General features: G+C 57.4%; 1 protein-coding gene across 1 annotated transcript in view; it reads left to right on the top strand.

The window, feature by feature from the left end:
- The window catches only part of LOC135891528 (potassium channel subfamily T member 2-like), a 49,690-nt gene extending 26,159 nt beyond the window's left edge, over positions 1-23,531 (top strand). The window contains exons 15-30 of the mRNA XM_065419078.1: positions 8-116; positions 510-566; positions 957-1,106; positions 1,799-2,034; positions 2,858-3,080; positions 4,613-4,751; positions 5,487-5,659; positions 6,148-6,219; positions 6,723-6,857; positions 7,130-7,241; positions 7,513-7,614; positions 8,091-8,174; positions 20,542-20,670; positions 21,204-21,507; positions 21,926-22,010; positions 23,432-23,531. Of these exons, the coding sequence (XP_065275150.1) occupies positions 8-116; positions 510-566; positions 957-1,106; positions 1,799-2,034; positions 2,858-3,080; positions 4,613-4,751; positions 5,487-5,659; positions 6,148-6,219; positions 6,723-6,857; positions 7,130-7,241; positions 7,513-7,614; positions 8,091-8,174; positions 20,542-20,670; positions 21,204-21,507; positions 21,926-22,010; positions 23,432-23,531 (2,210 nt within the window). The remainder of the gene's footprint in view (positions 1-7; positions 117-509; positions 567-956; positions 1,107-1,798; positions 2,035-2,857; positions 3,081-4,612; positions 4,752-5,486; positions 5,660-6,147; positions 6,220-6,722; positions 6,858-7,129; positions 7,242-7,512; positions 7,615-8,090; positions 8,175-20,541; positions 20,671-21,203; positions 21,508-21,925; positions 22,011-23,431) is intronic.
- The last annotated feature ends 1,055 nt before the right edge of the window (positions 23,532-24,586 follow it).

The raw sequence follows: 24,586 nt of genomic DNA, 5'->3' as shown, positions 1-24,586 counted from the left end.
TCTCCAGATCACGTGGTCTGCGAAGAAGAATTCAAGTACGCCATGTTGGCTCTGAACTGTGTGTGTCCAGCCACTTCCACCCTCATCACACTGCTGATCCACACCTCGCGGGGACAGTGAGTAGCTGTGCCCGTCGCCGGCTGACTGCCCCCAGCTGGGGCCAGACTAGACCCAGCCGCACTGCCTGAGTCTGCACAGAGCCTGAGCCAATCACTTTCGGGGCTGGGGATCCCACTCAGCGCATCCCAGTGGGGTGTTGACTCTCAGCCCCACTGCTCTGGGGGTCCTGCCAATCACGCCCCAGCAGCACTGAGAAAGAAGGGGGGCAGGAGCCAGTGCCAGGGCGGGGGAGGAAACAGCATCGGGGGCACTGGGGGAGGCAGGAGTCAGCAGCAGGGTGGGGGAGCCTAGCCCGAGCAGCAACTGCCTGAGTGTGCAGAGAGCCTGAGCCGATTGCCAGGGTGGGGGATGGGGTTGGTTCTCATTTGCCCCTTGGTGCCTTTGGACAGAACTGCCCCCATGGAGCCCTTCAAGCCGCGGCCGAGCGCCTGGCAGCCCCTGTCCAGGTGAGTCCGGGCTGGGCCTGGGGGGTGACGGGCTGCAGGGGGAGGGTACGCGCTTGCCCCTGGGTCACGGGCCAGGAGGAGACGCTGGGGCCCCTTGTCCTGGGGCCGACCCTGCGGTCGGAGCCCCCGCATCCAGAGCTGGGCGAGCAGCAGAGGGAGGGGCCCCAACCCTACCCAGCTCTGGGAGATCCCCCCCTGCGTTCTGTGCATGGCTGGAGCCCCGTGGACTTTCCCTGCCGTGACCCAGGCGCCAGCGACACTGGCCTGGAGTCCTCTCGCCGGGGTGAGTCCACAGGCCAGGGCTCCCCTCCCTCCTGGGCGGGGGTCAGGAGACCCCCCCCCCCGACCCCAGGGCTGTGATGCACGTGGGGGGCATCTCTCCCCCCTCAGAGACAGCCCCGCCTCGCCGGAGCAATGGCAGAGGATGTACAGCCGCTGCTCGGCCAACGAGGTCTACCACGTCCGGCTGGGGGACAGCAAGTTCCTGGGTCAATACCAGGGCAAAAGCTTCACCTACGCCTCCTTCCACGCCCACAAGAGGTAAGCGGGGCCAGGGGAGGGCGGCTCCACACGCCATGTGTGCACCTCCGTGTGCTGGCACACTGGCATACCCTTGCACATGGACGCACACGTGTATGCTCGTGCCCACGCTCACACACGTGCTCATACACTTATGCACACGCTTACACACATTGATGCACACCCTTCCATCTGCTTGCACGCGCATGGGCATGCTTATATCCTGGTGTGCATGCTTACACACATTGATGCACACCCTTGCACATGCACGCACATGTGCATGGTTGTGCACATGCTCACACACGTATGCACACGTTTACACACATCGGTGCACACCCTTGCACATGCACGCACACGTGCACAGTTGTGCACATGGTCACACACTTGTGCACACACTTACACACATTGGCACACTCTTCTATCTCCTTGCACACACTTACACACATGCACACTCATGCCACGCATGCAGACACACACTTACATGCCCTTGCACATGCACAGACATCCTCACCCACATGCACCCCTGTGCATGCGCATGATCCAGTTTGCACATGCTTCTCTGCTCAGGAGCACACGTACCCCCAGCCAGGCCTACACGCATATTGCACCCCCACGCACTCCGAGCTGGCTTGCACACATGCCTCCCTCCCCCAGCTCCCCAGGGCTGAGCCCCCTCCCGGGGGTCCCAGGCGCTGACCCCGGCTGCCCGGCAGGTACGGGGTGTGCCTGATCGGCGTGTGCCGGGAGGACAAGAACAACATCCTGCTGAACCCAGGGCCCTGCCACATCCTGGCCTCCTCCGACACCTGCTTCTACATCAACATCTCCAAGGAGGAGAACTCGGCCTTCATCTTCCGCCAGCAGGAGCATCTGCACCAGAGCCGCCTGGCCACCCCAGCTTACCACGGCCTGACGCGTCTGCCCGTGCACAGCATCATCGCCAGCATGGGTGAGCCCCCAGCCTCCCCGCCCATCACCCCGCCCCAGCCAATCCGCACGGGGCTCCTGGTCCCCAGTCGGCCCTTCACACTTCTCCAGCCAATCGCCATCCGGCACGGAGCCCGCCAATTCTCCACCAATCCCCTGCTGGCTCTTCACCCTGCCTCAGCCAATCAGAACTCAGCACCAAGCCCCAGCCTTCTCCACCACCCCCCCACTGGCCCGTCAGGTCTCAGCCAATCACTGCCCAGCATGGGACCCCCCACCCCACCCCGGAGTCCCCCACCAATCCCCAGCCAGCCCTTCACTCCTCCTCAGCCAATCATCATTGAGCATGGGGCCTGCCAAACTCCCACCAAACTCCATCTGGCTTGTCATACTACCCCAGCCAATCATCATCCAGCACTGGGCCCCACCCTCCCTTATTAATTCCCACCCGCCCCTTCACACTTCCCCAGCCAATCATCACTCAGCATGGGGCCCACCAATCCCCAGCCAGCCCTTCGCCCCTCCCCAGCCAATCCCCACCCAGCACAGGCCCAGCTGCCCCCTCTCCGAACCAGGGGGGCAGGGCACCAGGTGGCTGATGGGGCAGGGCCCAGCTGGGGGCCGGGGTCAAGTCCAGTCCAGCCCAGCTGGGTGGCACCATGTGGTACGAGTTTGCTGGAGCTCAGCCTGCCCCCCCTCGGGGGGCGTGTCACTGAATCGGCCCCTGGCTGCCCCAGATGCTCCCCTGCGGGCCGGGGGAGGCGTGTGGGGGCAGCCGGGACGGCTGGGCTCAGGGTCCTGCCCCCCCAAGAGTGCCCTGACCCGCCTGCCCCCCGGCCATGCAGGGACGGTGGCCATGGACCTGCCGGACTCTGGCAGCAGCCCGGACAGCGCGGACGGGACCACGCTGGGCCTGCCGGCCGACCCGGTGGGCACCGAGAAACGCCACAGCATCGCCCCCGTGCTGGAGGTGGTGGACGCCATCCCCAGCCCCACCTTCGACCTCCTGAGCGACCAGTCGGAGGACGAGGCCACCCACTCTGACGACGACGCGGCCGCCTCCGGCACGTAAGGACCCGCCCGCCCCGGGGTCCTGTGTGATGCGGCTCGAGCTGGGGGGGTCTCAGCATCCTGACTGGCCCCGTCCACAGAGGGGCCATGGGGACGGAGGGGATCGGGGCACGTAGGGACCTGCCTCTGGGGTACGCCCATGCTGCCCCCCCAAATTCAGGCCTGGATCTGCAGCGCCCCCTGCAGGGTCCCAACGGGAAATGTTTATAGCAGTGGGGCAGGGGGTGGCTTTCCGTGGGTCGGGAGCCGCGATCCCCCAATGCCCACATGCTCCCCCCTGGCATGGGAGACCCCATGGGGGCTTTGCCAACGACAGCATGTGCGTGTGTCTCCATGCACGTGGGCGTGCGGCGTTGGGGGGCACACGGGGGACCCCCGAGAGTTGAGGGCTGCCCAGGGCACAGACAGACGCCCATGCCCCGTGGCACTAACCCAGATGGAAGGAGCTGCTCGGCTTGGCGGGATGCCCGCGTCTTCTGCCCAGCTCCAATGCGCTCGGCCTGGCGCTTTGGGGCTATGCGCCTGGGGCCGGTTTTGTTCAATATCTTCATTAATGATCTGGAGGATGGCGTGGGCTGCACCCTCAGCAAGTTTGCAGATGACATTAAGCTGGGAGGAGTGGTAGATACGCTGGAGGGTAGGGATCGGATACAGAGTGACCCAGACAAATTAGAGGATTGGGCCAAAAGAAACCTGATGAGGTTCAACAAGGACAAGTGCAGAGTCCTGCACTTAGGACGGAAGAATCCCATGCACTGCTACAGACTAGGGACCGAATGGCTAGAAAGCAGTTCTGCAGAAAAGGACCTAGGGGTCACAGTAGACGAGAAGCTGGATATGAGTCAACAGTGTGCCCTTGTTGCCAAGAAGGCTAACGGCATTTTGGGCTGTATAAGTAGGGGCATTGCCAGCAGATCGAGGGACGTGATCATTCCCCTCTATTCGGCATTGGTGAGGCCTCATCTGGAGTACTGTGTCCAGTTTTGGGCCCCACACTACAAGAAGGATGTGGAAAAATTGGAAAGAATCCAGCGGAGGGCAACAAATGATTAGGGGGCTGGAGCACATGACTTATGAGGAGAGGCTAAGGGAACTTGGATTGTTTAGTCTCCAGAAGAGAAGAGTGAGGGGGGATTTGATAGCTGCTTTCAACTACCTGAGGGGGGGTTCCAGGGAGGATGGAGCTCGGCTGTTCTCAGTGGTGGCAGATGACAGAACAAGGAGCAATGGTCTCAAGTTGCAGTGGGGGAGGTCTAGGTTGGATATTAGGACAAACTTTTTCACTAGGAGGGTGGTGAAGCACTGGACTGGGTTCCCTAGGGAGGTGGTGGAATCTCCTTTCTTAGATGTTTTTAAGGTCAGGCTTGACAAAGCCCTGGCTGGGATGATTTAGTTGGGTTTGGTCCTGTTTTGAGCAGGGGGTTGGACTAGATACCTCCCGAGGTCCCTGCCAACCCTGATATTCTATGATTCTATGAGGCATGAGGCCCCCCAAAGGGTGCCAGCCTCCCCCTCTCCCTGCCCCCCAGCTCCTCCTTCCCCCCTCTCTCTTGGTCTTCCAGCTGGGTGAAGGGTTACCCCACCAACTCCCCCTACATCGGCAGCTCCCCCACTCTCTGCCACCTGGTCCAGGAGAAGATCCCCTTCTGCTGCCTGCGGCTGGACAAGGTACTGCCAGGGCTGGGCAAGACGCCCGTGGGGGGGGGGATGCCAAGGGGCCCTGAGCTGGGCCCCCAGCACCATCCCAGGGGCCCCTGCCCTGCCCCTGGGGCCACCCCAGGGACACATGGCCGGTCCCCCTGGGAGGCTGCAGGTGAGGGGCTGGGGGGCAGGCACGGCAGAGGGTGGGAGAGGATGGGGGGTAGTGCACCTACCCATGGCCTGTCTGGGGCACAAGTGAGCAAAGGATGATACAACCACCCCCCCCAACGTATAGGTCCAGGAAGGAATGGGGAGGGGGTCACCCCCCCACCCCAGTCCCAGGTCTCCAGCTGGGGATCAGAGGGAAATGGGGGATGGATCACGCCCCCTCCCAGCGGGGGATCGGTGGGGTTTAACCCCGCTTTGCTGGTGGGAAATGGGGATGGGTCATGCCCCCTCCCAGCGGGGGATCGGTGGGGTTTAACCCCGCTTTGCTGGTGGGAAATGGGGGATGGGTCACGCCCCCTCCCAGCCAGGGGATTGGTGGGGTTTAACCCCCACTTTACTGGTGGGAAATGGGGGATGGGTCATGCCCCCTCCCAGCTGGGGGATCGGTGGGGTTTAACCCCCGCAGTGCTGCCACCCCAGAAGCCAGCTGTACCCCCAGCCCACTCAGATCCCTGGGCGGCCACAGGCGCCAGTCTCAGCACTGGCAGGGAATGGGGGGGTTGTGCCCCCGGTGAACCCCGCTTGCCCCCGCAGAGCTGCCACCACTACCCATACGAGGACGCCCGCGCCTACCACTTCCAGAACAAGCTCATCATCGTCTCGGCTGAGAGAGCCGCCAACGGGCTGTACAACTTCATCGTGCCGCTGCGGGCCTACTACCGGCCCCGCAAGGAGCTCAACCCCATTGTGCTGCTGCTGGAGAACACGTACGGGGCCTGCCTCGGGCAAAGGGGATGGGGGCGGCCACCAGGGCACAGGCATGGGCTGGGGGCGGGGGCAGAGGCCGGGGGGTGTGGGGTTGGGGGGCAGGAGGCAGCGGGGCATGGCCAGGAGCATTGGGGTGGGGTCGGAGGCAGTGGGGTGTGGGCAGAGGCTGTGGGGTTGGGGGCAGGAGCAGTGGGGCGAGGGGCAGAAGCTGGGGGGCGTGGGGTTGGGGGGCAGAGGCAGTGGGGTGTGGGCAGGAGCAGTGGGACAGGGGCAGAGGCCAGGGGGTGTGGGGTTGGGGGCAGGAGGCAGTGGGGCGGGGGCAGAAGCTGAGGGGCGCGGGGTTGGGGGGCAGAGGCTGGGGGGCAGAGTTGTGGGGCAGGGGCAGAGTAATGCAGACTGGGTGGGGGCAGGGATACGCCCCTCCCACGGTCTGCGAGTCCGTGCTGCCCGGGGCTGCCCCCCCACTGCCACCCCCCTTCCCTTGCAGGCCGGAGACCCATTTCCTGGAGGCTATCTGTTGGTTCCCGCTGGTCTATTACATGGTGGGCTCCATCGATAAGTGAGTAGGTGCCGCATGGGGCGGACCGGGGGGAGGGTTGGGGGGGGCTCCTGGGCTCGTCCAGCACCGAACAGCGTGAGCCGGGGTTGGGGGGTGGAGACCGTAGCCGGGGTCCCGGGAGGGGCTGGGGGGGGGCAGCCTCGTGGTTCCGCCTGCGGGCCCGGGAGGGAGGGAGGTTGAATCGCTCGTCTCCTCTGGATCTCCTGCCACCCCCGCTTTGGCCCTGGGCTCTCGGGCACCGTCCCGGGCTGAACTGGGAGGCCGGTGGCACGGGCCAGCTCTGGCCGCCCCCCCTGGCCGCCCCCCGCCTGCCCCCATCCCGTCGGCGTCACCATTTGGGTGGTTTTGGAGGCCCTCGGGGTGGAAGCCAGTGGGGGCCGGGCACGGGAAGGGCCCGCGGTATTGCCGGGGGGGGGGGGGGGGAGGCTGGGCACACGTGGGGCGGGAGGGGTGTGCAGCAGGGTGGCGCTGCCTGGCACGACCGCTGACCCCCCGGCCCCCAGCCTGGACGACCTGCTGCGCTGCGGCGTGACCTTTGCTGCCAACATGGTGGTCGTGGACAAGGAGAGCTCCATGATCGCGGACGAGGACTACATGGCCGACGCCAAAACCATTGTCAACGTCCAGACGCTGTTCAGGTACAGGGGAGGGGGGGGAGCCAGGACTCCTGGGTTCCCTGCCTGGCTGTGGGATCCAGTGGGTTAGAGCCGGGGGGCTGGGAGCCCGGACTCCTGGGTTCTCTCCCCAGCTCTGGGAGGGGAGTGGGGGCTGGTGGGTTAGAGCCGGGGGGCTGGGAGCCCGGACTCCTGGGTTCTCTCCCCAGCTCTGGGAGGGGAGTGGGGTCTAGTGGTTAGAGCAGGGGGGGCTGGGCCCAGGAGCCCATCTGACCCCATCTCTGTGCCCGGCGCAGGCTGTTCCCAGGCCTGAACATCATCACGGAGCTGACGCACCCGGCCAACATGCGCTTCATGCAGTTCAAGGCCAAGGATCGCTACGCGCTGGCCCTGTCCAAGCTGGAGAAGGTACGGCCTGGCCGGCCCCCCTCCCCCCTTGTGCTGACCCAGTCCCCTGCTCCCGTCCGCCCGCTGCGCCCCGGTCTCCTGCCCCCTCCCCCCGCTGCGCCCGGCCCCCGCCCCCTCGCGCTGCCCTGTACCCCGCCCCTCCCCCTGCTGCGCCCCGGCCCCCTGTCCCGTGCTGCACCCCCAGCACCCCTCCGTCCCCTGCTGCGCCCCGGCCCGTTGCACCCCGCACCCTGCAACACGCTGTGCCCCAGTCACTCGCTCTGTCCCGCAGAAGGAACGGGAGAACGGCTCCAACCTGGTGTTCATGTTCCGCCTGCCTTTCGCTGCGGGGAAGGTCTTCAGCGTCAGCATGCTGGACACGCTGCTCTACCAGGTACCCCGGGGACCCTCCTCCCTGGGGACCCCCCTTCCTGCCCTTGGGGACCCTCCCTGGGGACCCACCCCACCCTCAGGGACCTCCCCTCCCTGTCCCTGGGGACCCGCCCTGGGGATACCCTCTATTCCCTGCTCCTGGGAACCCCCTCCCCCACTCCCAGCCCTGCATCCCCTTGCCTCCTTCTCTACCAGGTAACCCCCCTGCTCCGGAAAAGTCCCACTCCTGGGTAACCAGCCATCCAGGTAACCCCCCACTCCTGCCCCCCCCCCCCCGTGGGACGTTCCAGCCCCCATCACCCCCGCATAGGACGTGCCAGCCCAGAGCCGGCTGTGCTTGGTCCAGGGGCCAGGCTGCCCACACCGAGCTGCACTGTGCGATCCGCCCCCACCCCCTCCTTGCCAGCAGGGGGAGATGGGGAGTCGGGTGGGGGGTGGCCCAGAAAGCTCCCCATTGACCCTCCCCCCGTCCTGCAGTCGTTCGTGAAGGATTACATGATCTCCATCACCCGCCTGCTCCTGGGACTTGACTCCATGCCAGGCTCCGGCTTCCTGTGTGCGGTGAGTACCCGGCCGGGCGCTGCCTGGCACCTGCCCCTCACCCCGGCCTCTGGGCATGTGTGTCTGCGTCCCTCTGCCTGCCTCTCACCTGTCCTATCCATCCCTCTGCTTTACACATCTATCTGGCCGGTGATGCGTCCCCACACACAGCCTTCTGTCTGTCCGGCCCTACACATAGCCCTCTGTCCATCCGTCCATCCATCCCCTCACACGGCCCTCTGGCCAGCTGTCTGTCCGTCCCCTCACACAGCCCTCCGTCCATCCGTCTATCCGTCCCCTCACACAACCCTCCGTCCATCCGTCTGTCCGTCCCCACACACGGCCCTCTGTCTGTCCGTCCCCTCACACGGCCCTCCGTCCATCCGTCCCCTCACACGGCCCTCCGTCCATCCGTCTATCCGTCCCCTCACACGGCCTTCTGTCTGTCCGTCTCCTCATACGGCCCTCCGTCCATCCGTCTGTCCGTCCCCTCACATGGCCTTCTGTCTGTCCGTCCCCTCACACGGCCCTCTGGCCAGCTGTCTGTCTGGCCCCACACACGGCCCTCTGTCTGTCCATCCCCTCACATGGCTCTCCGGCCAGCTGTCTGTCCATCCCCTCACACAGCCCTCTGTCCATCCGTCTATCCGTCCCCTCACACAGCCCTCAGTCCATCCGTCTATCCGTCCCCACACACGGCCGTCTGTCTGTCCATCCCCACACACGGCCCTCCGTCCATCCGTCTATCCGTCCCCTCACACGGCCTTCTGTCTGTCCGTCTCCTCATACGGCCCTCCGTCCATCCGTCTATCCGTCCCCTCACACGGCCTTCTGTCTGTCCGTCTCCTCACACGGCCCTCCGTCCATCCGTCTGTCCGTCCCCACACACGGCCCTCTGTCTGTCCGTCCCTACACACGGCCCTCCGTCCATCCGTCTGTCCGTCCCCTCACATGGCCTTCTGTCTGTCCATCCCCTCACATGGCCCTCTGGCCAGCTGTCTGTCCATCCCCTCACACAGCCCTCCGTCCATCCGTCTATCCGTCCCCTCACACAGCCCTCAGTCCATCCGTCTATCCGTCCCCACACACGGTCGTCTGTCTGTCCGTCCCTACACACAGCCCTCCGTCCATCCGTCCCCTCACACGGGCCCTCTGTCCATCCGTCTATCCGTCCCCTCACACGGCCTTCTGTCTGTCCGTCTCCTCACACGGCCCTCTGTCTGTCCGTCCCTACACACGGCCCTCCGTCCATCCGTCTGTCCGTCCCCTCACATGGCCCTCTGGCCAGCTGTCTGTCCATCCCCTCACACAGCCCTCCGTCCATCCGTCTATCCGTCCCCTCACACAGCCCTCAGTCCATCCGTCTATCCATCCCCACACACGGCCCTCTGTCTGTCCATCCCCACACACAGCCCTCCGTCCATCTGTCCATCCATCCCCACACACGGCCCTCCGTCTGTCCGTCCCTACACACAGCCCTCCGTCCATCCATCCCCTCACACGGGCCCTCCGTCCAGCTGTCTGTCCGTCCCCTCACACAGCACTCCGTCCATCCGTCTGTCCATCCCCTCACACGGCCCTCTGGCCAGCTGTCTGTCTGGCCCCACACACGGCCCTCTGTCTGTCCATCCCTACACACAGCCCTCCGTCCATCCGTCTATCCGTCCCCTCACACGGCCCTCTGGCCAGCTGTCTGTCCGGCCCCACACACGGCCTTCTGTCTGTCCATCCCCTCACACGGCCCTCTGGCTAGCTGGCTGGCTGGCCCCACACACGGCCCTCTGTCTGTCCATCCCCACATGCAGCCCTCTGTCTGTCCAAGGGGCGCCATTTAGAAGGGGCAGGGGGTCGACTTTTGTACTCTGCTCACAGCACATGCCCTAACTCCAGACAGAGCTCTTAACTGTACATAGTTAACTGCACACAAAGTAGGGAAATACAACCTAGATGGAGCTACTATAAGGGGGTTGGAAAATCGTTCCCAGAGAGTAGTTATCAGTGGTTCAGTCATGCTGGAAGGGCATAACAAGTGGTGTCCTGCAGGGATCGGTTCTGGGTCCAGTTCTGGTCAATATCTTCATCGATGATTTAGCTAATGGCATAGAGAGCACACTTATAAAGTTTGCAGACGATACCAAGCTGGGAGGGGTTGCAAGTGGTTTGGAGGATAGGATTAAAATTCAAACTGGAGAAATGGTCTGAAGTAAATAGGATGAAATTCAATAAGGACAAATGTAAAGTACTCCACGTAGGAAGGAACAATCGGTTGCACATACACAATGGGAAATGACGGCCTAGGGAGGAGTACTGTGGAAAGGGATCTGGGGCTCATAGAGGATCACAAGCTAAATATGAGTCAACAGTGTGACGCTGTTGCAAAAAAAGCAAACATCATTCTGGGATGTATTGGCAGGGGTGTTGTAAGCAAGACACGAGAAGTGATTCTTCCACTGATTAGGCCTCAACCGGAGTATTGTGTCCAGTTCTGAGCGCCACATTTCAGGAAAGATGTGGACAAATTGGAGAGAGTCCAGAGAAGAGCAACAAAAATGATGAAAGGTCTAGAAAACATGAGCTATGAGGGAAGATTGAAAAATTGGCTTTGTTAGTCTGGAGAGGAGAAGACTGAGAGGGGACATGAGAACAGTTTTCGAGTACATAAAAGGTTGTTACCAGGAGGAGGGAGGTAAATTGTTCTTGTTAACCTCTGAGGACAGGACAAGAAGCAATGGGCTTAAATTGCAGCAAGGGCGGTTCAGGTTGGACATTAGGAAAAACTTCCTACCTGTCAGTGGTTAAGCACTGGGATAAATTGCCTGGGGAGGCTGTGGAATCTCCATCGTTGGGGATTTATAAGAGCAGGTTGGACAAACCCCTGTCAGGGATGGTCTAGACAATACTTAGTCCTGCCAGGAGTGCCGGGGACTGGACTAGATGCCTCTCGAGGTCCCTTCTAGTTCTGTGATTCTATGTGAGGAGTTCTGTGCTGCTCTCAGCGGGAGTGTGTTTATAACCAGGGGCAGGTGATTAAGATAACAAAAGACTTGTCATTAAAGTAGATTAAGGCTGATTAGATGATCCTGAAAGCCGTGCCAGGCACTCCAGTGAAAAGACAGGAAACAAAGGGTAGGAATAAATGGTCAGTTTTCAGACTGGAGAGAGGTAAATAGTGGTGTCCCCCAGGGGTCTGTATTGGGCCCAGTCCTATTCAACATATTCATAAATGATCTGGAAAAAGGGGTAAACAGTGAGGTGGCAAAATTTTCAGCTGATACAAAACTACTCAAGCTAGTTAAGTCCCAGGCAGACTGCGAAGAGCTACAAAGGGATCTCTCAAAACTGGGTGATTGGGCAACACAATGGCAGATGAAATTCAATGTTGATAAATGCAAAGTAATGCACATTGAAAAACATAATCCCAACTATACATATGAAATGATAGAGTCTAAATTAGCTGTTACCACCCGAGAGAGAGATCTCGGAGTCATTGTGGAGAGTTCTCTGAAAACATCCACTCCATGTGCAGCGCAGTCAAAAAAAGCAAACAGGATGTTGGGAATCATTAAGGGATAGAAAATAAGACAGAAAATATCATGTTGCCTCTATATAAATCCATGGTATGTCCACAGCTTGAATACTGTGCGCAGATGTGACTGCCCCATCTCAAAACAGATCTATTAGAGCTGGAAAAGGTGCCAATAAGGGCAACAGAAATGATGAGGGGGATGGAGCAGCTTCTGTATGAGGAGCTGTCAAGGCTGTACCCCACTTTGAACTTTAGGGTACAAATGTAGGGGCCTGCATGAGGACTTCTAAGCTAACTACCAGCTTAGTTCTGGTCCGCTGCCACCATTCCCTACCCTGGGAAGCTTTTAGAAACCTCTCACCAATTCCCTGGTGAATACAGATCCAAACTCCTTGGATCTTAAACAAGGAGAAATTGACCCTTCCCCCCTCCTTCCTTTCACCAACTCCTGGTGAATACAGATCCAAACCCCCTTGGATCTTAAAACAAGGAGAAATCAATCAGGTTCTTAAAAAGAAGGCTTTTAATTAAAGAAAAAGGTAAAAATCATCTCTGTAAAATCAGGATGGAAAATAACTTTACAGGGTAATCAAACTTAAAGAGCTCAAAGGATCCCCCTCTGTCTTAGGTTCAAAGTATAGCAAACAAAGATAAACACTCTAGTAAAAGGTACATTTACAAGTTGAGAAAACAAAGTAAATCTAAGACGCCTTGCCTGGCTTTTACTTACAATTTTGAAATAAGAGAGACTTGTTTAGAAAGATGGGGAGAACCTGGATTGATGTCTGGTCCCTCTCAGTCCCAAGAGCGAACAACCCCTTAAAACAAAGAGCACACACCAAAGCCTTTCCCCCCCCTCAAGATTTGAAAGTATCTTGTCCCCTTATTGGTCCTTTGGGTCAGGTGTCAGCCAGGTTACCCGAGCTTCTTAACCCTTTACAGGTAAAAGGATTTTGGAGTCTCTGGCCAGGAGGGATTTTAGTACTGTACACAGGAGAGCTGTTACCCTTCCCTTTATAGTTATGACACGCCCCCCAAATCACAGATAGTGTTGGACGTTCGGTTCCACACTGGCTGTGATTTCTTCCTGGAGTTCTAGGAGAAAACAGAGTTAACAAGACACATGTACCTTTAGACATACTACTGATTATATAAAAACTAACAATATGTTTTATTCCAAGAACAATTGTTAACCAGTTAACTCTGGGAAACTTTCCCGGGAGAGTGCATCAGCCACTTTGTTAGAAGCTCCCGAAATGTGTTGTATTTCAAAATCAAAATCTTGGAGAGCTAAACTCCACCGAAGAAGTTTTTTGTTATTTCCCTTGGCGGTATGAAGCCACTGTAGCGCAGCATGGTCTGTTTGTAGTTGGAAACGCCGTCCCCAAACATATGGGCGTAGCTTTTCCAGCGCGTACACAATGGCGTAGCATTCCTTTTCGCTGATTGACCAGTGGCTTTCCCTCTCAGACAGTTTCTTGCTGAGAAACACGACAGGATGGAATTCTTGATCCGGTCCTTCCTGCATTAAAACTGCTCCCACGCCTCGCTCGGACGCATCTGTGGTTACTAGGAACGGTTTGTCAAAGTCTGGGGCCCTTAGCACAGGGTCAGACATGAGTGTTGCCTTAAGCTGGTTAAAGGCCTTTTGACACTCATCAGTCCACTGAACTGCATTTGGCTGTTTCTTTCTGGTTAGGTCTGTCAGCGGGGCGGCGATTTGGCTGTAGTGTGGTACAAATCGCCTATAATATCCGGCCAAGCCTAAGAAGGATTGGACCTGTTTCTTTGACTTTGGAACCGGCCACTTTTGGATAGCATCCACTTTGGCCTGTAGGGGATTTATAGTTCCTTGACCCACCTGGTGCCCCAGGTACGTCACTCTGTTTTGGCCTATTTGACACTTTTTAGCCTTAACAGTTAGTCCTGCCTGCCGGATGCGCTCGAAGACTTTTTCCAGGTGCTCCAGGTGTTCTGTCCATGAATCAGAAAAAATGGCCACATCATCGAGGTAGGCAACTGCAGATTCTCCCAATCCTGCTAGGAGACCATCTACAAGTCTTTGGAAGGTGGTGGGTGCATTTCGCAACCCGAAAGGGAGTACATTGAATTCATACACCCCTGCCTGGGTGACGAAGGCGGACCTTTCCTTAGCAGGTTCATCTAGTGGTACTTGCCAGTACCCTTTGGTTAAGTCTAAAGTAGAGATGAATTGGGCATGTCCCAATTTTTCCAATAGCTCATCTGTGCGTGGCATTGGATAGTTGTCAGGACGAGTTACAGCATTTAGCTTACGGTAGTCCACGCAAAAGCGTATTTCCCCATCTGGTTTGGGAACTAGAACCACTGGAGATGCCCATGCACTGGTAGAGGGGCGGATTATACCCATCTGTAGCATGTCCTGGATCTCCCTTTGTATAGCAGTTTGGGCATGAGGTGACTCCCGGTAGGGTGGGGTTCTAATTGGGTGAGCATTACCTGTGTTAATGGAGTGGTATGCCCGTTCGGTCCGTCCTGGAGTGGCTGAGAAAATCGGTGCAAAGCTTGTGCACAGCTCCTTGATCTGCTGTCGCTGCAGACGTCCCAGGGTCGTGGAGAGGTTTACCTCTTCCACGCCACCATTCCTTTTTCCTTCGTAGTAGACACCTGCAGGCCACTCCGCGTCATCTGTTTCCTGGGCTGTAAACTGGCAAACGTTTAGTTCTCTGGAATAAAAGGGCTTAAGAGAATTAACATGGTATACCTTAGGCTTTATGTTGGAGGTGGGGGAGGCGATGAGATAGTTAACAGCTCCTAGGCGCTCCTGGACCGTGAATGGTCCTTCCCACGACGCTTCCATTTTATGGGCCTGGAGCGCCTTTAAGACCATGACTTGGTCTCCTACTTTGAAGGACCGTTCTCTGGAATGTTTATCATACCAGGCCTTTTGGTCTTCCTGAGCATCCTTTAGGTTTTCTTTAGCAAGGGCTAAAGAGTGTCGGAGGGTGCTTTGTAGGTTGCTTACAAAGTCTAGAATGTTAGTTCCTGGAGAAGGCGTAAACCCCTCCCATTGCTGCTTCACCAACTGTAATGGCCCCTTGACCTCGCGGCCATACACAAGTTCAAATGGTGAAAACCCTAAACTGGGATGTGGTACAGCCCTGTAGGCAAAAAGCAACTGCTGCAACACTAGGTCCCAATTATTGGAGTGTTCATTTACAAATTTACGTATCATGGCCCCCAAAGTTCCATTAAACCTCTCCACCAGACCATTGGTTTGATGGTGATGAGGGGTGGCAACCAAGTGATTCACCCCATGAGCTTCCCACAGGTTTTTCATGTTCCCTGCCAGGAAATTAGTTCCCGAATCTGTAAGTATGGCGGAGGGCCACCCTACCCTGGCAAAAATGTCTGCTAATGCCTGGCACACACTGTTAGCCCTGGTGTTGCTTAAGGGTACAGCTTCCGGCCATCGGGTAGCAAAATCCATGAAAGTCAGTATGTACTGCTTTCCTCTGGGTGTTTTCTTTGGGAAAGGACCCAGAATATCCACAGCTACTCGCTGAAATGGGACCTCAATTATGGGTAGTGGCTGGAGAGGGGCTTTAACCTGGTCTTGGGGCTTTCCCACTCGTTGGCACACCTCACAAGACCGGACATAATTAGCAACGTCCTTGCCCATTCCCTCCCAGTGGAAGGACTTCCCCAACCGGTCTTTGGTTCTGTTCACCCCAGAATGGCCACTGGGATGATCATGGGCTAAGCTCAAGAGCTTTACCCGATACTTAGTGGGAACTACCAACTGTCTTTGAGGATGCCAGTCTTCCTGGTGCCCACCAGAAAGAGTCTCCTTGTATAAAAGTCCTTTTTCTACAACAAACCGGGATCGGTTAGAAGAGCTGAGAGGCGGTGGGGTGCTCCGTGCCGCCGCCCAAGCTTTCTGAAGGCTGTCATCTGCTTCCTGCTCAGCCTGGAACTGTTCCCTTGATGCTGGAGACATCAGTTCCTCCTTGGACTGTGGACTGGGGCTTGGTCCCTCTGGAAGCGATGCAGGTGCTGGGGCTGTTTCCATTGACTGTGAACCGCTGTCCGCATGTGCACTATGTGGTATTTCAGGCTCTGGCTGAGCCTCTTGGGTAGGGTTATCTGCTGCTTCCACCAGTTCAGGCTCGCTGGTGCCCTCTGGCATTGGAGCTGTAGACGGGTTTGCAAGCGCTGGACTCAGTGCTGACAATGGTTCTGGTGCTGGTTGCGTTGCCAGTTCCGGTTCTGGGACTGGCTTTGGCTGGGTCTCTGGGATTGGATCCACTACGGCTGTTGCAGTCGTTGGCAGGGGATCCGGTTCCACCACCTTTGTTTGGGTCTCTGGTAACACAGACGGGGCCCTGGTGGACGGCTCAGGAACAGGGATGGGGGTGGAAGCTTGCTTAGCCTGGCTGCGGGTGACTATTCCCACCCTCTTGGCTAGCTTCACATGGTTGGCCAAGTCTTCCCCCAGCAGCATGGGGATGGGATAATTGTCATAGACTGCAAAAGTCCACATTCCTGACCAGCCCTTGTACTGGACATGCAACTGGGCTGTAGGCAAGGTTACAGACTGTGACACGAAAGGTTGAATTGTTACTGTAGCCTCCGGGTTGATGAGTTTGGGGTCCACTAGGGATTGGTGGATAGTTGACACTTGTGCCCCAGTGTCCCTCCAAGCGATAACCTTCTTTCCGCCCACTCTCAAGGTTTCCCTTCGCTCCGAGGGTATGAGAGAGGCATCTGGGTCTGGGGATCTTTGGTGTGATTGTGGTGTAATGAACTGTAATCGGTTGGGGTTCTTGGGGCAGTGAGCCTTTATATGTCCCAGTTCATTACATTTAAAACATCGCCCTGCTAAGGTATCACCGGGGCGATGTTGGTTGATGGAGACTGGTGTGGTGGGGTGAGAAGGCGTCTGGGGTTTCCCTTGGGATGTGGGTGGGGTCTTGGGTTGTCCCCGGTGATAAGGTTTTGTTTCGGCTTGCCCCTTCTGATATTCGCTCCAACTGCTACTAGCTTTTTTCTTTTCTGTCACCTCCACCCACTTGGCTCCAATCTCCCCCGCCTCGGTTACAGTTTTGGGCTTCCCATCTAGGATGTACCTTTCTATTTCCTCAGGAACACCCTCTAAAAACTGCTCCATTTGCAATAGGAAGGGCAACTCTTCCGTAGATTTAACATTTGCTCCTGATATCCAGGCATCCCAATTTTTCCCAATGTGGTAGGCATGTCGGGTAAATGACACATCGGGTTTCCACCTTAGGGCTCTGAACCGCCGACGGGCATGCTCAGGTGTTAGCCCCATTCTGATTCTGGCCTTGTTTTTAAAAAGTTCATAACTGTTTATGTGTTCCTTAGGCATTTCAGCCGCCACCTCTGCTAAGGGTCCACTGAGCTGCGGCCTCAGCTCTACCATGTACTGGGTTGGAGGGATGTCGTATCCAAGGCAAGCCCTTTCAAAATTTTCTAAGAAGGCCTCAGTATCATCGCCTGCCTTGTAGGTGGGGAATTTCCTGGGATGGGAAGTGGTACCTGGAGAGGAGTTGCTAGGATGGTCTGATGCATCCTGCCTAGCACTTGCTGCTTCCAGTTCATGCTTCCTTTCTTTTTCTCTCGCCTCCTCTTTGGCTTTTTCCAGCTCCATCTCTCTCTTGTGGGCCTCCTCTTTGGCTTTCTCTTCTCTTTTATGGGCCTCCTCTTTGGCCTCCTCTTTGGCTTTTTCCAGCTCCATCTCTCTCTTGTGAGCCTCCTCTTTGGCTTTTTCTTCTCTTTCATGGGCCTCTGTTTCAAGTTTTTTAATTTGAAGCAGTCTCTGATGTTTTCTTTCATTTTCTTCTGCTTCTAGTTTGGCCAGTTCTATTTTGTTAGCTACTTCTTTGGTAGTCATTTTCCTGTTTTCTTGTGCTGGGTCACACCCCTCTGCAGTTGACTGAAACTGGGATGTACTTAGCTCTGGCTGCTGCTGAGTTAACAGAGACTTTCTAACAAGCTACTCCAGAGGATATAAAAAGAAAAAAAAAAAAACAATTCAGCTTGTAAATTGCCTTTACCAGTCAAAGTTTGTTTGCTTATTTGAACACTTCTCTTAACAAAGGACCTTGTTAAAAAAACTTAACACCTCTGCCTTCAGGCAAGGAGAGATAAGATATGCATCTACCTTCAGCTCTGCTTTCCAAGCAGCTAGAAGGAAAAAAAAAATCTCTTACTAGCTTTTGGGTTTAAAACGATCTCCACCGCTGTGCCACCATGTCAAGGCTGTATCCCCACTTTGAACTTTAGGGTACAAATGTAGGGGCCTGCATGAGGACTTCTAAGCTTAACTACCAGCTTAGTTCTGGTCCGCTGCCACCATTCCCTACCCTGGGAAACTTTTAGAAAACCTCTCACCAATTCCCTGGTGAATACAGATCCAAACTCCTTGGATCTTAAACAAGGAGAAATTGACCCTTCCCCCCTCCTTCCTTTCACCAACTCCTGGTGAATACAGATCCAAACCCCCTTGGATCTTAAAACAAGGAGAAATCAATCAGGTTCTTAAAAAGAAGGCTTTTAATTAAAGAAAAAGGTAAAAATCATCTCTGTAAAATCAGTATGGAAAATAACTTTACAGGGTAATCAAACTTAAAGAGCTCAAAGGACCCCCCTCTGTCTTAGGTTCAAAGTATAGCAAACAAAGATAAACACTCTAGTAAAAGGTACATTTACAAGTTGAGAAAACAAAGTAAATCTAAGATGCCTTGCCTGGCTTTTACTTACAATTTTGAAATAAGAGAGACTTGTTTAGAAAGATGGGGAGAACCTGGATTGATGTCTGGTCCCTCTCAGTCCCAAGAGCGAACAACCCCTTAAAACAAAGGACACACACCAAAGCCTTTCCCCCCCCCAAGATTTGAAAGTATCTTGTCCCCTTATTGGTCCTTTGGGTCAGGTGTCAGCCAGGTTACCCGAGCTTCTTAACCCTTTACAGGTAAAAGGATTTTGGAGTCTCTGGCCAGGAGGGATTTTAGTACTGTACACAGGAGAGCTGTTACCCTTCCCTTTATAGTTATGACAGGAGCGATTAATAAGACTGGGACTTTTCAGCTTGGAAAAGAGATGACTAAGGGGGGATAGGATAGAGGTCTACAAAATCATGACTGGTTTGGAAAAAATGAATAAGGAAGTTGTCACGGAGTTCCCGGGCGATGCTCTGGAACTGCTCCCCACAAAGCCAGGCAGGATTCTGGGGAAGTCTCCTCTCTGTGAGCAGACTGTCTTCAGGGCAAGAAGCTCACACGGCTTCACCTCCTGGGTCTGACCTTGGAGCATTCAGCATATGCCCCTCCGTGCGCTTCCCACAGCGAGTCCGCCCAGGCGGGGTCCTGGGGAAGCCAGAGGGTCCTGCACCCCCACTTCGCAGTCAGACGTGACTCTTAGCCAGCCAGTAAAACAGAGGTTTATTAGATGACAGGAACATGGTCTAAAACAGAGCTTGTAGGTACAGAGAACTGGACCCCTCAGCCGGGTCCATCCTGGGGGGCAGCGAGCCAGACACCCACATCTGCCCTCACTCCTAGTCTCCAGCCAGCTCCAAACTGAAACTCTCCAGCCCCTCCTTCTCTGGCCTTTGTCTCTCTTCCGGGCCAGGAGGTCACCTGATCTCTTTGTTCTCCAACACCTTCAGTTGGCACCTTTGCAGAGGAGGGACCCTGGCCATTAGTTGCCAGGAGACAGAGTGTCGGCCATTCTCTGTGCAGACACTATCACAGGGGCCTTCTTGGGCTCTGCAACAATTACACCCTGATCCCCCCACCTAGATACCTAAGAAATGCATAGGGGAAACCGAGGCACCCACACAGTATTCAGAGAAAACATTAAGAACATTCCCACTTCGTCACAGAAGTGTTACTTACTCCTTCACTTAAAACACAAGAACTAGGGGTCACCCAATGGAATTAATAGGCAACAGGTTTAAAACAAACAAAAGGAAGTTCTTCATCACACAGCGCACAGTCAACCTGTGGAACTCCTAGCCAAGGGATGTTGTGAAGGCCAAGAGTATAACAGGGTTCAAAAAAGAACTAGATAAGTTCACGGAGGATAGGTCCATCAGTAGCTATTAGCCAGGATGGGCAGGGATGGTGTCCCTAGCCTCTGTTTGCCAGAAGCTGGGAATGGGCGACAGGGGATGGATCACTTGGTGATTCCCTGTTCTGTTCATTCCCTCTGGGGCACCTGGCACTGGCCACTGTCAGAGGACAGGACACTGGGCTAGATGGACCTTTGGTCTGACCCAGGTCGTTCTGATGTTCTTATATAGAACCCAGATGTATCTGCCCCCAACTGTAACCCACTAGACCCCACTCCCCTCCCAGGGCTGAGATAGAACCCAGGAGTCCTGACGGGGTCTCCCTCTCTGCAGAATTAGTACCAAAGTAAGAATATACTTTACATTTTTAAACCTAACCAGGGTCCCTTAAGTGACTTGCCACAAGCTGTCAGAACATGTTAGTATTAGGGCTGAGTGGATCTAATATTAATTGAATTTTCTTTCTTTTCTATAGGAATTCGATCCAGGGCTCCTGTCAGCTAATTACTAAGTTCTCTGCCAAACCACTAGAGTTTTCAGGTCCCTAAGTAGCCCCTGGCCTGGCATCACGGTTAAAGTTGCCCCCACCAAATCTGAAATGGCACCCCTGGTCGGTCCCCACACACAGCCTTCTGTCCGTCGGTCCCCACACGCCCCCCCCCCGTCACCCCCCCTTTCCCTTCTGTTCTCAGTGTGGGTCTCGCTCCTCGTCCCCCTGCAGGGGCCGGTGGGGGGTGGGCAGGGGAACATCCCCTCCCCCGCAGGGTAACCCCGTCTCTCCCCTGCAGCTGAAGGTGACCGAGGACGACCTGTGGATCCGCTCGTACGGGCGCCTCTACCAGAAGCTCTGCTCCAGCACGGGGGACATCCCGATCGGCATCTACCGCACCGAGAGCCACCTGTTCTCCGCCGCCGAGGTGCGGACCGGGCAGCCGGGGCCTTCCCCAGGGAGCGGGGCTGGGCTGGGCCCCCATTCCCCCCCCCGGGAACTGGGCTCGGCCCATCCACCCCCCTCTGGGAGCAGAGCTGGGCCCCCATCCCCCCCTGGGAACAGGGCTCGGCCCATCCACCCCCTGCCACGGGATCAGGGCTGGGCCCCACCCCCCTCTGGGAACTGGGCTCGGCCCATCCACCCCCCTCTGGGATCAGAGCTGGGCCCCCATCCCCCCCTGGGAACAGGGCTGGGCCCATCACCATCCGCCCCCCACCCCCCCGGAGCAGGGCTGGGTCCCCATTCAGCCCCCCAGGGAGCAGGGCTCGCCCCCCTCTCCATCCCCCCCTGGAAGCAGGGCTGCCCCCCACATCCACCCCTAGTTCACGCTCACGCCCCCCCCCTTCAGGAGCGGGATCATCCCCTCCAGCGTGTTCAGGGGTCAGGGGCTGGTCTCCAGGGCGGGCTGTGGGGTGCAGGGAGCAGACGGCCCCCCCGCGCTAACCCCTGCCCCCCCAGCCGCAGGGCTCCGTCAGCGTGGAGGACTACGAGGACACGCGGGAGCCGCGCGACGCCCTGATCTGCCGCCTGGGGCCCCGCGACTCCATGGGCAGCGACCAGGCCGAGCAGCCGTTGCTGCGCCGCAAGAGCATGCAATGGGCCCGGCGGCTGAGCCGCAAGGGCGGGCGCCACCCCAGCAAGACGGCGGCCGAGCGCATCAGCCAGCAGCGCCTGACGCTCTACCGCCGCTCCGAGCGCCAGGAGCTCAGCGCCCTGGTCAAGACCCGCATGAAACACCTGGGGCTCTCGGCCACCGGATACAGTACGGGGGGGCCCGGGCAGGCAGGGCTGGGGGGGTCCAGGCGGGCTGGGCCCGGGGCTGAGCTGGGGTGGGCGTGGGGGTCCCAGGGGGGCTGGTCCCAGGGGCTGAGCTGGGGCGGGGTCTGGGCCCAAAGGGCTGAGCTGGGGGAGATCTGGGGGGGCTGGTCCCAGGGGCTGAGCTGGGGGGTGTCCTGGGCTGGCTGGTCCCGGGGGCTGAGCTGGGGGGGATCCGGGCGGGCTGGTCCCAGGGGCTGAGCTGGGGGGTGTCCCAGGCGGGCTGGGGCCGTGGGGGTCCCGTGAGGGCTGGGCCCGTGGGGCTGAGCGGCGGTTGGGGCTGGTACTGGGCCAGCTGATTCCGCCCAGGGATGGGTTGGGGGCCGGGCAGGGGTCTCACCCTCCCCCTCTCCCCCCCCCCACAGTGGACATGATGGACCACGGCAACACGCTGTCCTACATCCTGCTCAACCCCTCGCCCGACACGCGGCTGGAAATCAACGACGTGGTGTGAGTGCCGGGCGCCGGGGCACGGCCAGCAGGGGGCGGGGGGCTCTCTGGGGGGGCACGCACACCCTTTGCCCAGCTCCTGTACCCGTCCCCCTCGATCCCCATCCCCGGGCTTAGCCTCCCTCACAGCCCCCAGCCCCATCCGGCTCCCCCGGCCCTCCCCTGGTGAGGGAGCACCCCCCAGCCATGGGCCTGGGAGGGGGGAGGGCCGGGCTCAGCAGCCCCCCGGGAGGGGGGTGTGAGGTGCTGCCCGTGGGAGCCAGCTGAGGTCACTCAATCAGGGTGAACTGCAAACAGAACGGGGCAGACAAACCCCCAACGCTGGTGGATCTTCCAGTGCTGAGATTTACCAACCAGCCCAAAACAGCCTCTGTAGTACCTCCCTGGTTACTCAGAGTCCAACCAACGCAGTTCCCTTAAAGTGCCCAGCCTCAGGCCTCCATCCAGACACACCTGTCAGATACGATGATGATTACTGAAAATCTTATCTCATCATATAAAAGAAAAGGTTCTTCCAATCCCAAAGGATCAGCCACACACCCAGGTCCAATGATAACTTAGATCTTACCCAAAATACACACTTAGAGCCAATCCTTATTAACTAAGCTAAAATTTATTAAAAAAGAAAAGAGAGAGAGTGTTGGTTAAAAGATCAATATACAGACAGACTTGAATTCAATTCTTGAGGTTCAGATACATAGCAGAGATGAGCTTGTAGTTGCCAAAAGTCCCTTTAGAAATAGTCCATAGGTTATAGTCCAATGTCCATATTCAGGGTGGCTCCAGTCAGTGACTGGGGATCTCAATCCTTGTGGCTTAAGGTTTCCCCCTCTTGAAACCCAAAGCAGATCTGAGATGAAGCAGGATCATGTCCCAGGGTTTTTATACATTTCCAGCAGCCTTTCGGCCTGAGAAAACAATAGGCTTAATTCTCCGTCTCTCAAACATCCTGGTAATTAGCACAGGGTAATTTATCCATTAACAGTTCAGATCCAGGTTACCACAACCTTCAAAGAGACACAGAGACAATAATACTATTTCCCTCAAGTATCATCACAAATGTTAATATTCCTTTTTTGATCTTTGAATCAACACTATAGCACTAGACCAGACTTGTTTGCTGACATCACAAGCCCTGAGCAAACATCTACCCTTGAGATCTCTAACACTGAAGATTTGCATTTCACAGCCCTATTCATTTACAGCTCTTCCTAACCAGTCCTTAAGGTTCACCCATGGGTCAGGTCAGTCTGGGAGGTAATTAACTCTTTCTGGCCCTGTCACCTTTCAATGAGATATTATATCACACTCATAACGTCACAGGGGGAGGGCCGGGGCAGAGCCAGCCTGCTCATTTGGGGGGGAGGGGAATGAACTGCCTGGCCCCCGGCCCCCCCAACATCTCCTTTGTCTCCTCACAGGTATCTCATCCGGCCCGACCCCCTGACCCTGGTCTCCAGCCCCAGCCGGAAAGCCAGCGTCAGCCGCTCCGAGGACCTCAAGGACAGCACCCACCTGTGACCCCAGCCAGGAGACACGTGCCAACACTGTGACCCCCCATCCCCCCTTCTCGGCAATGGACTCTGCCAGCCCCCGAGCCCAGATCTGCCCCCAGGGCACCGGGCACCTGCCGGGATGGGCTTGGTCCTGCCGCCACCAGACCCGGTCCTGCCCCCAGTCTATACGGCTCCTGGAGCCATGGGGGTGCCGCCCAGAGAAGACTTGGGGCCATGCCCGTTGCGGGTCCAGTGCTTTTCCATCGGCTGTGGAAAGAGCAGCCCTGTCCCCAGTGCAGGCAGACAGGCCTGTCCCGCTGTGCCCGTGCCCACTGCCCCAGGCCTCCTGGAGCTCCGGCTGGCTGAGATGGGCCCCGCGCCCTGCCCTATGCTTTCCAGCCCCAGAGATGGGAATCCGGCCCCCGAGGCTGGGGGCGCCCCCTGGCATGCCAAGGCCCTTAGGGCATTTCTCCTTGGCATCAGCCCATGCCCAGTCTCTCTTCCAGCTTGGATTGGGTTGTGTGCCCCTCCGCTCCCCCCAGGCAGCTCCCCATCCCCACGCTGGGACCAGGTTGGGACCAGGGAGCCGAGCTGTCTGCGCCGGGCACCCCTCCTGTTTAAGGATCGAGGCCGGGCATGGTGGGAAATGCACTGCCCCCCCCCCCCCCGAGCCACTGGTGGAATGTAGAGCCCCCCCCCCCGGGCCCGGGATACGGGCCAAGGGACTTCTTAATGCCAGAGATTCCTCCGGCTCTGGTCTCACTGTGAACATGGGCTCTTAGATGTACAGATACAATAAAACTCAAGAGGATCTCTAGCTGCCTTGGAGAGGCTCCATCAATGTGTGTATGGGGGGGGTCTGCCTCTCCCCCCGTGAATCTCGCCATATTTCCTAGGATCCCCCATAAATCTCCAGCTCCCAGAGTGCTGTGATCACAGGAGACTTTTGGCTTTTGTTTACCCAACAATGAGCAAACCTGTGCAGCCGTCCGGTGCCAGAAGAGCCGGGCTGGGACAGAAGATGCAGCACTCGGAGAGCTGAGCCGCCGGGCTGGGGTTGTTTAAGCCCTTGTGATTTTT

This window comes from Emys orbicularis, chromosome 19, assembly GCF_028017835.1.
Source record: "Emys orbicularis isolate rEmyOrb1 chromosome 19, rEmyOrb1.hap1, whole genome shotgun sequence".
In the NCBI taxonomy this organism is placed as follows: domain Eukaryota; kingdom Metazoa; phylum Chordata; order Testudines; family Emydidae; genus Emys; species Emys orbicularis.
Note: the sequence above shows the minus strand (reverse complement) of the source record. Positions and strands in the feature narration are given on the sequence as shown.